This window comes from Ictalurus punctatus, chromosome 24 (genome assembly GCF_001660625.3).
Source record: "Ictalurus punctatus breed USDA103 chromosome 24, Coco_2.0, whole genome shotgun sequence".
NCBI lineage: Eukaryota > Metazoa > Chordata > Actinopteri > Siluriformes > Ictaluridae > Ictalurus > Ictalurus punctatus.
The window spans coordinates 2,760,759-2,777,057 of record NC_030439.2 but is presented as its reverse complement, the minus strand read 5'-3'; the positions used below and the strand labels follow the sequence as shown (position 1 = coordinate 2,777,057).

The 16,299-nt window shown below is 42.1% G+C and overlaps 1 protein-coding gene across 2 annotated transcripts in view; it reads right to left on the bottom strand.

The window, feature by feature from the left end:
* Positions 1-16,299, bottom strand: part of tyk2 (tyrosine kinase 2) — a 25,024-nt gene extending 8,725 nt beyond the window's left edge. Inside the window, exons 1-9 of one of the 2 annotated variants that reach the window (XM_017455206.3) lie at positions 16,147-16,299; positions 2,921-3,123; positions 2,709-2,832; positions 2,431-2,563; positions 2,009-2,172; positions 1,370-1,748; positions 1,099-1,287; positions 647-804; positions 445-562 (exon numbers count right to left, since the gene is read on the bottom strand). In XM_017455206.3, coding sequence (XP_017310695.2) covers positions 445-562; positions 647-804; positions 1,099-1,287; positions 1,370-1,748; positions 2,009-2,172; positions 2,431-2,563; positions 2,709-2,832; positions 2,921-3,104 — 1,449 coding nt within the window. In that variant the 5' untranslated portion in view covers positions 3,105-3,123; positions 16,147-16,299. Of the gene's footprint in view, positions 1-444; positions 563-646; positions 805-1,098; positions 1,288-1,369; positions 1,749-2,008; positions 2,173-2,430; positions 2,564-2,708; positions 2,833-2,920; positions 3,124-16,142 lie in introns of both variants that reach the window. The other variant, XM_053675229.1, reaches the window with a different exon arrangement.

Below are 16,299 nucleotides of genomic sequence, written 5' to 3'. Positions count from 1 at the left end.
CATCAGCTAGCAAAAGTCCACAGTACTGTCATTTCCTTTTACAGATGTGCAAGGAATGCACTTTAAGGTTACTTCAAATTCACATTCTCAAAAAAAAAAAAAAAAAAAAGTAGGAAGTAAAAATTGTGAAGGCTGCAATTATTGTTCTCTAAGATCAAATACTGTTTGGTTTGATAAGGCTCTGACTGTTTCTCTTAATCTCATTGAATAACTAGAACTGGTACAGAAATAAACTAACATCACAGGAGAATAAAGTCTCCCCCCCCAGTGGTGAAGTTTTTGTGGTTAACTCATTTTGGACCAAAATCCCAAAGATCCAACCTTACGATACTGCGGTCAGGAAATATGTTCACTGAGTTGAATATTGAGCAGGTGAGATTCTCACGAAGAAGAAGAATTCTGTGCAGCTACTTTGGTTTTTGCAGCCATGTATGTGAACGGTACCTCAGTCCTACTCAGAACCGCTAATATGATACGTCGGTAGTCCAGAACGCTCCAGCGCACTAAGTATGCGCCCTCATCCACATGTTCCCTCTTCAGCTTCTGCAGCACAAACTCATCACTGATAGGAAAGTAAATAAACAACAATTCAGTACCACATGTTGAGCAACCGAGCACGTAGTAAAACGTAAAAACGGACACCTACAGTATTGGACCGTGAAGACCGTTGGCCTCGCTAAGGACCACTCTGGGTGGTGCCACCTCGTGGCAGAGGTACTGGTGAGCGTCTGCTGTCAGCCGGAAGTACCCGTCAAGCAGGGACACCAGAGAGCGCGCCTCAAGAGCGGACTTCAAGCGCAAGTCCTGTATTACAACAATTACAACTACAATCGGTTTTCTTGCGAAACGGCGTACGGTATATGTCTGACCAGACATATACCGTACGCGTTTTGCAAGAAAACTGATTACATCATTTTCAAAGCGAAACAAGAAGTGTAATTCCAAAGAAGAAGTCCAAACCAGAAACCTACTAAATGTATATGATGTAACATGCTAAACAGTGCAAAACAATTTCTTGTTCAAACAAAAGACAGAACAATAGTTTTTTGGCTCTTCTGCCCTAACAGTACAGCACCAGTATAATGTTCAGGGTCTCACCATTGCAAAGCTGTCTTGCTGGCTGATGCAGACATTTGCTCCTGTTATGGCAATGTGTGAGATTTCAGGGAAGTCGCAGAACACATTCCAGGAAAATTCCTCCGAGTGATTTTCCTGTTGCATGACGTCATGCTTCTCTCGCTTCTTCTTACTCAAGTAGTCATTCCCCATATAGTTATTTTCCTGAGCCTGCAACATAAACCCATAATCAGACCAAAAAGTGCCCACACTGAAACACTCCTCAGCAACATAAAACAGAAAAAATACCTACCCTCGGGTCCGGGTTCTTCCTCCATCGGATTCCAGTGGTGCCAGACACCATGACCTCGTGTGTGGGCCGACTGCAGGTAATTTCCTCCAGGGGCTCGTGTGCTCGTGAGGCGTTCAGATACGAGCTGCTGCCATCGCTGTGTTGCCTCAAGTCGAGGTGGAAGATGGAGAAGGTCTCAGTGCCGAAGCGGGGAGCCAGACGCTCCAGCGTGGACAGGTACTTATACATGATTTCCTGAGAGCCCAGCTTGCCCTGGCCCACCGTATGCTGCTGGAAGCTACGCACGAACTTGGCGAACACACGGCGGATGCGTAACTTCGTTAGATAGTTGTCTCGGCTGATGTGGCGAGAGAACGAGCGGGGGATGCAGCGCAGGAAGCTGGAGAAGTTTCATGTCCACACAAAGAAATCAGTCACCTCGATTAGGCACATCACTCACAGGTGCATGTCTTTAACCCACTACTGATCAGATTTCAAAGTGGATCTGAATTCACTTCCTTTTAACCATACGTCAATTACAGTCCCTGGATGTCAGCATGACTTGTGAGATTATTTACTGCATGCAAATTCTTTAGTCTCTTCTTACAAATAACCTTCTATGCACTGCAAAAAAAAAATTTTTTTAAATGAAGCTCACACCTGGTCTGTCTGGCCACTTCCTGTAGAGAGGTGCCATTCTGCAGAGCCTTGTGGGACAAGTGCAGCACAGCCATGCCCAAGCTCTCGTTTTTAAAGCCGCTGAGCTCCGTCTCATCCGTCACATCCTCCAGCGATATCACGTCGTTCACAAAATCACATTTTGCCTGCGCCATACACACAGTTATTCAGAGAAAGCAGGTAGAATTGGACTGGTTTATGCAAGGTGTGGATGATTTTTTCTACGTCACAAAATCTAGACAAAAAGGAAAATTCTGGGATTGTTCTGGGATTGTTAATGATAAAACAGTGATCCAACCCTCGCCATGGAGTTCCTCAATACAAATCTATCTTAGTAAAATGCAGATATTACAACAACAACAAATAAAAAGCCAGGATTTGGCTGTCAGACTTCACAACCTCACCTGAGCAAATAGGTACTCCAGAGACGTGATCTCCAGCAGAGGCGCAGCTCCATACTCGCTCCCGGTGTGACTCGCGTAACGCGACACCATCGGCTCCGTCTCGTTCAGTCCATGCCAGTTCCGAAAGTAGAACCTGCACGTTTTAAAAATACTAACTCTTTTGCTCAAATAGCGTTGTTATATGTATGTATCATTCAAGCTAATCTGCCCCCCTCCCACCTCACCAAAAAAACAACAACAACAAAAAAAACAAAACAGGCCCGCAGTCTCACACTAACCTCATGCGGAAGTGAAGTATCAGGCTCGACTGTTTTTTGGGGTCGAATCTGTGGTTAGGACTGTACCAACAAGAGCACGACGGGTCGTACAGCGCAAACAGAACATGGCATACAGGTGTGATCCCTGCACAAGACACCAAACACACTTTAAATCTCTTACATCGCTTTACTCTAAACACACACCAGTCTCAGGTGCTTGCCAATGCTCTTACCGACAACTTCTGCTGCCTGGATCAAGAGTTCCTCCGCCGTCACTTCACCATCCTGGTGAGTCAGATAGCAATCTCCACCTTTGGTCCAGAACAGGTAGACGTGAATCCCTGACTCCCGAGGCGCCTCGCATTGCTCTGTGGACGCCCCTTGCTTCGTACTCTTGAAACACCCACGTCTAGACATCCTCCATTCAGTTACACACCTGCCCAAACCACAAATTCTGAGTTGAACTCCTCTTTGATGGCCCATTCTTCTTGAAGTTTGGGTCAAAAGTAGCTAACGTGTTTCAATCCTGACAGTTAATTAACTATCGCAAGCGTTTACATTTACATTATTTGCATTAATTACAGAATTATTATTATTTTTAAATAAAGAAAGTGAGCCAAGCGAGACTGGCATTCATCACCTTACACACGTGAGTATGAAGAAAATCAGCATTTCCTAACATCTGTAAACCAGTCGTAAATCGTTTCTCCGGGTTTGGCTTGCACAGTTCTCACGCCAGTAGTTGTATATGCAGTACACAGACACATCTTGTCCTCAAAAACTTACCTAAAACTCCCAGAAGGATGGCATCTCTGACAAGTCATCTTAAAAATCATCTAGATTTTAGTGTTACATGCTTTAAACCTGGCTGAAACTTGGTTTGAGAGAGTGTCTTCATACTGAAGAAAAGCAGTGATTTTCCCCCATGGGGTAGAGCAGAATTTTTACCAACAAAATTAAAACCATAACAAATTACATTCAAAAGCACTGTTTGTATTGAAAGTAAACGGTCTGCACTTATATAGCGCTTTTTTAACCTTAGCGGTTCTACAAAGTGCTTTACACTGCTTTCACCCATTCACACACACACACACACACACCAATGGTAGCAGAGCTGCCACGCAAGGCTTGCCATCAGGACCAACTTAGAGTTCAGTGTCTTGCCCAAGGACACTTCGGCAGGTTGTCATGAGTCATGCGGGCTGGGAATCAAACCACCAACCCTACGATTAGTGGATCCATAGTGTAGACTTGTTCCTAGCTAATAATGTAGTTACATTATACATTATAATAGTTTTATATATATATATATATATATATATATATATATATATATATATAAACATTTAATAATTTATTATTATTATTTAAATGATTATTTTTAAGGGGCACTAAAAAAACATCACCCTCAAGTGATGTATTAATGTGAAGGACACTTGGATCAATACAGCGTTCAAGCGTTGTGGTTCATTAGATTTGATTTGCGTGTCAGGTTTCTCATCTAATTGGTGCTGAGTGCTGTTCTCTATAGCTGCTGGAGAATTTAAAAACCAACACTGAAGTAGTGCTAACAGATAATGGCAACATATAAAATATGCGTACATTTATATATATATATCTATTTATATATACGTACTGTTTATACACACACACACACACATACACATACTCCTAGGCAAAAAAAAAAAAAAAAGATGGGCCAAGCCCAAAATGGAAAAATATTAAACTTTTACTGGTCTTACCAACAACCCATTGGTCAGGAAATGACATGATCATGAGCAGATCCTTTCTTTCTCCACACTTTGGCATTTCCATCACTTTGGTAGAGGTTCATCTTCATTCCAGTACTTTTGTGGATCATGTATTTCTTTGTGAATTCTAATCTGGCTTTCTGATTCTTACTGCTGATGAGTGGTTCACATATTGTGGTATGGCCTTTATATCTTTCTCTCGAAGTCTTCTTCGAACGGTGGATTGTGATTCCTTCACCCCTGCCCTGCGGAGGCTGTTGGTGATGTCACTAACTGATGTTTTCGGGTTTTTCTTCACAGCTTTCAGTTTCTGTCATCAGCTGTTGTTGTTTTCTTCATGTTCCATGTCTGGTTGTTAGTACACCAGTGCTTTCTTTCTTTTTCAGGACATTCCAAGTTATTATACTGGCTCTGCCCCAATGCTTCTGCAATGCCTCTGAATGATTTTCCCTCTTTTCTCAGCTTTAAATTGACTTGCTTTTTTCTCTCTCCCATAGACAGCTCGCTGATCTTCACGTTGGTTTGTACTTTTTAACAACAGATTAAACTAAAACCAAGAGTAGATGTTCAGAGCTATTTATTGTTTAAACAGTCACTCTATCAGAACAAACTTGTCAGTCATACGTTCCAATAGTTTTGGCTGGCCTACAAATTGGGTGGTCTGATACACAATGTTCTGTCGTTTAACATAAACTCTGAAATAATAAACTCTCTTCTCGTATTCATCTTTTGATCTCAAACCCAAATGTCTTCAGTCTACAGCAAAAACAAATGAACTGGCCTTGCCGTTCCAGTAGGTTTAGAAGGGACTGTAAACACACACACACACACATATATATATATATATTTCTTAAGAGCTTAATGGAAGGAAGACTGTGGCATCAGATTTCCCAAACACCCCCCACACTGAGGTCAGGAAACTAGTGTCATGACTGCAATAGAAACACACCCACTGGCTGAAAGACAGAGTACAGTGCAGTCCGTTGTATTATCAATACACTGAACATACCTGAATACTGTTGTGCTTTATCCACACTGTACTGTACTGCTTCTGGTTCAAAGGCTTACAGAATCCCAAATAAAGGTCCAATACATTTTTTTCCCCATTAATTACTGGTACAAATAAGCTGGTAAAATATATATATAGGGATATACAGAACATGATTTAAAAACAAACTACAGGTTTAAGCCGTGGTCTCAGAACAAATGTATTATGTGCTCGAGAAAGCCGTTTGGAAAAGTGCCATACAGTCCAGAATGCCCGTTTGTGTTTGGATGGGCCACTTGTCAGTCATTTTATAGACACACCGATGGTAACATGCTTATCCTGGAGCTTAGAGCTCATAAGATCTTATTGAAAAGGAAAAAAGGACAGTGACGGCACTCGTGAAACATCCTCATGAATCATTATGAGCCAGTAGCAAGTGTAGCAAGTGTTCTTGAAAGCCATGTCAACAGAGACCCAATCTTGACTATTTAAAAAAAAAAAAATTGTCAGATATTGCCTAATGCACATTTAACTGAAAAAGCAACTACGAAATCTAGGTCTTTGTTGTAGTTTGTTGAAATCGAGACAACCAGCAGAGAGCCGGGATGACGTTTGTGAGAGCAGTGTACGCCGGCGCTACATTTGAACGTGGTATGTGACGAATGGGGTCCCTGATCCGGATGTTGTGGAACCTGTCAGACAATCTATTCAAGGTCTCTATTCAATTTTGTTCTCTATTCAAGAACAAAAGAATACAGAGTGCCGTTGTCGGTCATGCCATTTATCACCTGCCTCAGGTGTGCTGGGACCCGGGAAAAGCACTGAAAGCATTTATTACAGACATGGGCTACCTGTAAAGGGGCATTTACTCCCGATAGGAATGGGTCCAGTGCCACCAGCCCGCGTCCCTGGACTACGCTGGTTAATGAAATCAACATCAACATCTAGATCAGTAGCCGACTCAGATGGGAATAAACTACATGGAGTCCTGGGGTAACTTATTATTTATACATCCAGGTCGGCCATGTCTGTATTTTTCTCCATCCTCCTCTGAGAAAATTACAGTCTGCATTATCTACTGTTTTTCGACAAACTCATCGTCTGATCATTTTAGTCCACATGCACATGTCTGTGATTTTCTATGCAGATGTTCACTCGTGTGGAAAAAAACCCCGTCTGCCATATTCTGTCTCGTAGCATGTCTATCAGTTACCCTCCCCCAGATATTAAACACTTCCTGAGTCACGAAGCGAAAACGAATGCACCTCGTAATCTTGTTTAATTGTATTTTCATATTGTTTCCGAAACACTGGTTCACCCCCAAACCGAAATAACAGACAATATCTACTTCTCTACTCCAGAGCCCCGAGGACCGCTTGAATGTCATGTCGTAATCACGTGACCACATGATGCAGACGTCCAGATTTGTAGAAAGTACGACCCAATAGAAGCTCGATCCGACCTGTGGTCATTTTAATGCTGACCAGATGTGAGAGTTTTATGACTGTGTAGGCGTGTAAAATATGTATTAGGGACTTCCCCTGATAAAATAATCCAATAGGAACAGGGCTATTCTCTCCCTTTGGATGAACACAGGAAACAAACCCATGCTGATCCAGCGAAGATGAAACTGAACCGACAGAACAGACTTGAGCAACACATTAAAAACACATTTTCCAATGAAACAAGAAACACACACCAAGAGAGCAATAAAGATTAATATAAGACCTATTTTTTTATTTTTTAATCTTGATTTACATATTGATTGATTGTGTCGTCGAAATTAATAATAGTAAATAATAATAATAAATAAACTCTGAATCCACACATATGTTTAGACCTATTTTTGCCTAAAATGGCCATTCAGGGTCCACATTTTCTGAGCAGCAAATCCAAATTAGCCTCAAACTATGCAGTTTCTGGGAAAAAAAAAAAAAAACCTTTTTGGAAACTTTTCTAAGAAAGAAACCCTCTGTTATATGCGGGCCTTGATCCAGCCCCCCTCCTACTTTACATTTATGTTTACTATGGCTATAAAGACCGTAGATTTACATGAACGTATAGCTAAAGTACAGGCTCACCACACATACTACATGAATGAAAAACGTAAGATGCAACCACCAAACCTGACACCGTAGACAAACACTGACTACGTGTACATGGACAGCAGTAATCTAATTATTGACCTTACTCTGATTAAGATAATAATGTTATTAAGGTGTTTACATGAGTCGCTTTTAGAATACTCCTGTCATGTTCAGGTTTTACGTGTTGTAGAACATGATTAGATTGTCCCTCCAGAATTTCACGTATCAACATACAGTTCGTCTTCGTTGTGGTACCGTATACAGTTTTGGGGGTTTTCATTTATTTTTTTTACGAACGCTTAAAGTGCAGTTAATTATTTGTCATGCTGTACATGCTAAACGACAACTGCTTGAAGCGGTGGGTGTGTCCCAAACCACATACTTACCGTCTATATAGTAGCTGAGATACATGTATTTTCCCCCACTACACACCTATAGCAGGTCAGTACACGGTTTGGGACACAGCCGTGCTCTCTTGTTCGCCCTAAAATGTCGAGAACTGCCGTGTGTGATCGTGTCCTGTCGCAAAATGCGGTGAAAACTCCCACACGACGTTCATAATGTGATTAAGGTGTTTACATATCTGTAATACATGTCCATAATGCCACTAAAACAGGAGTACTCCACCTGTCTTAATTAGATTAGAGCTTAATTCGATTATGACCTTAATTAGATTAAGGTAAGTAAAAATTGCTGTTTACATGGTAGTTTCTTCATTAGAGTATGGTCTTAATCGGGTTAAGAGTGGATTATTGCTGTCCATGTAAATGCAGCTATTGATCACTATTAATATGGCACGCTCTCTTACGTTAACTCATGAGTTTATGTGAGTTCTCTCTCGATAGAGAGAGAGAGAGAGAAGAAGATCACTGTGAGCTTTTTCTTGTCTCTCGACTACCTATACCACAGAAATGTGTCATTATCTCCTAGTTTCTCTTATCTTGTAAAAACATGTTACTGCTGTACCAATGGTCCACCATTTTCCCTTGGGGGTACATTGTGAAAGGTCTGATTTACCTACAAACATCACTATGAAAGACAGTAGCAATTTCGCCAGTCCAAGTGGTTTTCCACAAAAAAAGAAATAAATAAAGCACAAAAACCTCCACAAGTTGTAGTATTAACTGTTAATTCTGTATCTGTTCGCATCTCTTCCAGTACAAAATATGACAAATATTTTAAAAGTCTAGTCATTAACTCGCCCGGTCCCATATACGGACAATCCGGCCAGGGTTTGTACGAGGCGGTGTGCGGTTGTAGATGTGGTTCGTTATACAGCTGCACTCTCTTGGTATATGCTCTTACTGCAGATTTACATTTGCCACACATGCAGTGAAATATCCTGTGCATTCAATGGTCTAATGCACAAGTTATTATTAGGCGTATGCTTTTAGACGACTGTATTAAACAAATCCTTTAAAAACAAAATTGCAATCTTGTGTTCTGCAATACAATTTACTCCAAATGTGGACACCTGACCATCACACTCAGTGCTTGTTGAACATGCCGTTCCAGATTTAGTCTCCATTATTGTTCTAATAAACTCCACTCTTCTGGAAGGCCTAAAGAAAAGGCTCTCGACACTTTTCCTGAACACCTTTTATTGTCCTTGTTCTCGCCGCAACAATGGGATAATTGTATTGCAATCTGATCAGCTGTGTGTGTGTGTGTGCGTGTGTGTTTCTACTCTTCATTTGTAAAGGTATTGCAAACTTGTTACCACTGGCCTGGCTGTTACTGATGAATTTCCATTTCAGCAGTGTGGTGAGTGTCACTCCCCACTCTCTTCCTCTGATCTTCGTTTTAATATGAAACAGTTCTGATCCGGCCATCTTTACACCACTCCTACATACGTTACAAAACAGACAGCGTCCCCCACGGGTTTAAGTCTCTATGCAGTCAAACGGAGTGCTGTATTCACCAGACAATGGTGTTGCATGTCTGAGCTGTTCAGCCGCTGGACGCTCGCTAGCATCCTCTGGTGAAGGTAGGGATGCAGCGAAATGAAAATTCTCGGCCGAAGCGGAAACCGAATATAATGAAAAACGTCCGAAAGCCGAAGGCCGAAACCGAACACGATTTTGTCTTGCTTTTAAAGAAACAAAATATTTATTTAACACTGAACATTTTTTTCCATTCCAGCAGGTGTAGGCTACCGACAAGGCACAATATAACTTTAAATAAATAAATAAGCAAAATAAAAATATTTTGATGTGGTCATCTTTGAGCCCCTTGAATAGCCCATGTTAGGCCTATAACTTACTGCTGAAAGAACGGAACACTCTGTAGCCTACAACTAAAAACATGCATTAAAAGGTGCACTGACAAGAGTGCAAAAAATGGTTCTATTGGGTTCTATTCAGCTGATTATTTTGGGGATATTCACCGCTCGCGTCCCTGTACACCTCGCCGAGTATTATAGTAGATATAGTAGAGTTAGATACGTTGTTAATGTTCTGTTCCTTGATAGATTTAGTTAGTTTGATCTATGGATCAGTTCATTTAGTCCCCGCTGGTTTTTCCACTCCCAGTCCATAGAGCTAGTTCATGTTTCTTGTTTTGTGTTGTGACCCAGTTTTCTGTGACCGCGACTCTGATTCCAGCGTTTATGCCTGCTTGCCGATCGCCCGACCCTTCGCCTGTCTTGACTACATTTTTTGGATTACGATTTGGATTTGTCTGCCTGCCCTTAAATAAATGTCTTTACCTGATTCCGTACTCTACTCCCTTTACGTCTCGCGACGTGACAGAATACTCCGGAACAGAAACAAAACAAACGCACCTGTCCACAGTAAACTTCCGTCAACATCCGACAAGCAGGCAGCTCGTGCATGTAGCTAGTGCATGTAGCTCGTGCATGTAGCTCGTGCATGCAGCTCGTGCATGTAGCTCGTGCAGGTAGCCCGTGCATGTAGCTCGTGCAGGTAGCCCGTGCAGGTAGCCCGTGCAGGTAGCCCGTGCAGGTAGCCCGTGCAGGTAGCCCGTGCATGTAGCTCGTGCATGTAGCTCGTGCAGGTAGCTCGTGCATGTAGCTCGTGCATGTAGCTCGTGCAGGTAGCTCGTGCATGTAGCTCGTGCAGGTAGCCCGTGCATGTAGCTCGTGCATGTAGCTCGTGCAGGTAGCTCGTGCATGTAGCTCGTGCATGTACCTCGTGCATGTAGCTTGTGCATGTAGCCCGTGCAGGTAGCTCGTGCATGTAGCTCGTGCGTGCGCGCGGCCCCTCATCGAGGTCGTGACATTCGTGGGTCTCACTCTAGTTGCTAGGCTATTTGGACGTGTCATCAAACACGTCATTGTTCAGTCAAATTTATTCTGCATTTTCACTAATTTCGGTTGCCGAACATTCGGTGCATCCCTAGTTGAAGGTTTAGTCTGTGTGAGAAAATAACTCATTAAGCAGAAATGGTGAGTGACACTGGGTGGAGCTGACGACACCCTGCAACACACTGGTATTTTTTTAAGCAGCTTTTTTGTTGGCATGCTTTAAGCATTACATTCTTTTTGTAAATAAGTCAGATCTGCTTTCACTGGTGTTAAACTGCAACAAAGGCAAAAAAAAAAAAACAACATTTCGGCTCACAGTTAAACCATGAGACATGACGGAGTATGATTTCGGAAAGTTAATTTTCAGTACACGTGTGATCCCTGGAAGCTCGTTAATAAACGAGCCTGCCTTTCATTTTTTATTTTCCTTTGGTCTCATGAGAAAATGATGAAGGGTTTGAGCCACAGAAGTATACAGTCTTCTGAGTAAAAATGACACATAAAATCTAATTCCATGGAAGCATCAGCATTACAGAGAACCATATGTGGCTAGTATAACACACACACACACACACACACACACACACACACACACACACACACACACACACACACACAGAGGAGACAGTCATAAAGAAATGAGGGTTGCCAAGCTGTTCAATCCAATCATGTTTTAAAACCTGCCAGTTGACTATAATCCGCCTCAGACCACAGACACAGCCACGGTTCCACTCAAGGGTTGTTTTAGGGTTTTTTTGCAATAAAAGGTTTAACGCATGAACATGTTTACCGATATAACTGATGGAAATGCAAATTATCTATAAAATTTCACAAGCGTCAACGTATTCTTTTTCCGTTTAACTTTAGCTCAGAAAGTTTACGTCAAAAACAGTATGGAAACAGTGTTTGTCGAGAAAAATGGCGGTCGCTTACGCAAAAAAAACAAAAAAAGTGTCACATGAGAGAATTTATTGATCACTCGGGGGGAAGCGTAAGGGATGTGTGTGCCGTGTGTGTGCGCAACGCAAACCTGTGACACAAGATGTGCTGAGGAATTGTGGTACGCGATTTCATTGGTGTGCACTACATTCAGCAGCCTGATATAACGCCGCGTTCGTTTTTCTTTAACAGCTGTGCACACAGCATACACACATGCATGGGCAGTCATTATTACCTCATCACAACCTCGAATCTTTCCCCCACTACACACTACAGCTTGAACAGGGTGAGAGCAATCCGTCACTGGCGCTGAGCCAGACGTGAGGAAACGGCACTTTTTAATGCATAAGAAACTCATGCGCTGCTTTAAATACAAAAGTAGTGTAATTCAACTTGGCTAATGCAGTTTACACCGTGGTGATTGAGCGTAGAGACTCCAACACTAACCACAACTCCAACCTCAACACTAACCACAACTCCAACCTCAACACTAACCACAACTCCAACCTCAACACTAACCACAACTCCAACCTCAACACTAACCACAACTCCAACACTAACCACAACTCTAACCTCAACACTAACCACAATGTCGACACTAACCACAACTCCAACACTAACCACAACTCCAACCTCAACATAACCGCAATGTCAACACTAACCACAACTCCAACACTAACCCCAACTCCAACCTCAACACTAACCACAATGTCAACACTAACCACAACTCCAACCTCAACACTAACCACAATGTCAACACTAACCACAACTCCAACCTCAACACTAACCACAATGTCGACACTAACCACAACTCCAACACTAACCACAACTCCAACCTCAACATAACCGCAATGTCAACACTAACCACAACTCCAACACTAACCCCAACTCCAACCTCAACACTAACCACAATGTCAACACTAACCACAACTCCAACCTCAACACTAACCACAATGTCAACACTAACCACAACTCCAACCTCAACACTAACCACAATGTCGACACTAACCACAACTCCAACCTCAACACTAACCACAACTCCAACCTCAACACTAACTCCTACCTCAACACTAACCACAACTCCAACCTAAACACTAACCACAACTCCAAAACTAACCACAACTCCAACCTAAACACTAACCACAACTAAAACATCAACACTAACCACAACTCAAACACTAACCACAACTCCAACCTAAACACTAACCACAACTCCAACCTAAACACTAACCACAACTCAAACACTAACCACAACTCCAACCTAAACACTAACCACAACTCAAACACTAACCACAACTCCAACCTAAACACTAACCACAACTCCAACACTAACCACAACTCCAACCTCAACACTAACCACAACTCCTACCTCAACACTAACTCCAACCTCAACACTAACCACAACTCCAACCTCAACACTAACCACAACTCCAACACTAACCACAACTCCAACAACACTAACCACAACTCCAACACTAACCACAACTCCAACCTCAACACTAACCACAACTCCAACAACACAAACCACAATGTCAACACTAATCACAACTCCAACACTAACCCCAACTCCAACCTCAACACTAACCACAATGTCGACACTAACCACAACTCCAACACTAATCCCAACTCCAACACTAACCACAACTGTAACCTCAACACTAACCACAATGTCAACACTAACCACAACTCCAACCTCAACACTAACCACAATGTCAACACTAACCACAACTCCAACACTAACCACAACTCCTACCTCAACACTAACCACAACTCCAACCTCAACACTAACTCCAACCTCAACACTAACCACAACTCCAACCTCAACACTAACTCCAACCTCAACACTAACCACAACTACAACCACAATGCTAACCACAAACCCAACACTAACCAGAATTCTAACACTAACCACAACTCCAGTCACAAAATTAACCAAAACTCCAACACTAACCACAACTCCAATTCCAACATTAACCACAACTCCAACACTAACCACAACTCCAACAACACTAACCACAACGCCAACACTAACCACAACTCCAACACTAACCACAACTCCAACCACAACACTAACCACAACTCCAATTCCAACACTAACCACAACTCCAACACTAACCACAACTCCAACACTAACCACAACTCCAACAACACTAACCACAACACCAACACTAACCACAACTCCAACCACAATGCTAAACACATCTCCAACCACAACACTAACCACAACTCCAATTCCAACACTAGCCACAACGCCAATACTAACCACAACTCCAACTTCAACACTAACCACAACTCCAACAACAACATTAACCTAACTCCAACAAGAACAGTAACCACAACTCCAACCACAAAATTAACCAAAACTCCAACACTAACCACAACTCCAACCACAACACTAACCACAACTCCAACACTAACCACAACTCCAACCACAACACTAACCACAACTCCAACCACAACACTAACCACAACTCCAACCACAACACTAACCACAACTCCAACCTCAACACTAACCACAACTCCAACCACAACACTAACCACAACTCCAACCTCAACACTAACCACAACTCCAACAGTATTCACAACTCCAGCACTAACCACAACTCCAACACTAACCACAACTCCAACAGTATTCACAACTCCAACACTAACCACAACTCCAACAGTATTCACAACTCCAACACTAACCACAACTCCAACCACAAAATTAACCAAAACTCCAACACTAACCACAACACCAAGTTTATTAAAATTATTTTATTAAAAAAACACTTTTTAAAAACAGTTTATTTTTGTATATATTGTAGAAATATAAATATAATTATGAATGAAACACTACTGTTTTCTGGCAGCTGGCCACTAAACCTAAATATCATGATAAATATTGTGTATGTATTATTTTTGTCATATCACCCATCCCTAGCCAGCACCACCAAAATGCCCTGTATTCACTCACATAATCTATAATATCTTCATGATTTTGTTTTTATGTCCTCCTCATGGTTCCAGTATAATCTGGCTTCTCCTTTTGCTATTTTTCGATCATTACCTTATGGAGATGTCACTGTTTTTGTACGTAACCTAATTTTATATCTACACGCTGATACATGCCCCTGCGCTGGTAGACATACTGTGTGAGCTGATACAAACACAGCTATCATGACATGAAGCAGTTCATCCTGCGTTCACATACTATTCATCTGACAGACCATGCCGATCTTGTACAGATACAAACTTGCCTAGTCACTTATGTGCGCCATTTACGTTCTGATTTTGTATGTTTTTCTTAATAACACCAGCATCAACATTTCATCAGTTCACCATTCGTGACACTACACCTGGAACATCTGGCTCTTGGTTACAGACCTTAGGGCCTACAGACCCAAAACTGCATTACTAGTTAATTTCCTATTTAATTCTGGTAGATATACACAATGTAGCCAAAAGTATGTGGACACCTGACCATCACATCCATATGTGGTTCTTCCCCAAACTGTTACCACATAGTTGGAAGTTGTAACATTATTGTTTCCCTTTACTGGCACTAAGAGGCCCAAACCTGTTCCAGTATGACAAAATGCACACAGCTCCATGAAGACCTGGTGTGAAGGTTGGAAGAAGGTAAAAGAACTCGAGCATCCTGCACAGAGCCCTGACCTCAACCCCACTGAACACCTCTGAGATGAACTAGACCTGGAGTCTCCTCACGTCAACATCAGCGTCTGATCTCATCCTCACAAACGCTCTTGTAGCTGAATGAACACAAATCCACACAGCCACGCCCCAAAAGCCTTCCCAGAACGGGGAATAAATCTGTATGTGGGATGTGATGGTCAGGTGTCCACATACTTTTGGCTGTATAGTGTTTTTGGAGGCATGTCATAGTGATTATTTTATTTAACCATTTTCTGGCAACAGTCTGCACACCATTAAAGAACCTTGAATTGAACTCACACACACACACGCACACACGCACACACACACACACACACACACACACACACACTGTATGGTCTATTAGTTACAGCACAACATTTGTAAGTGAAACTATAGCACTGTAAGAGTAAAGAATGGAGTTACGGCTTGTTGTTGGATTGAAACAAAGTCATGAACAAAGTCAGGAAATAAACAAAGTCATAAACAAAGTCAGTAAAAGAGTTCAACTCAATAATATAGCTGATGATGATGATGATGAAGAATAACCTCAGAATATTCACTTTCCTCCTATAAACCTATAAAATGGACTCCAGTGTGACCTCAAAATAAACAGAACATCTCAACACAACCCAATCTGCTACAGTAATGATACAGTAATGATACAGTAATGATAAGGCTACTTCCTGGTTCCTCAAGCTTTACCGGACCACAGACTCTCTGTGGCTGGAGAAGTGTCAAATAAGAGAGTAAACCCAGAGAAACACACACCTACCATTCACACAGTGGGGTGTAGGAGATCTGGGACGAGGTTCTGGAGGGGTTTGAGGTGTCCAGGTCACATCTCCTTCCTCACCCACCGAGTCTCTCGCGCTTCCTGCGTGCTGAAGACACGGGAGGGTCTGTGACGGAAAGAGCAAATCCAATC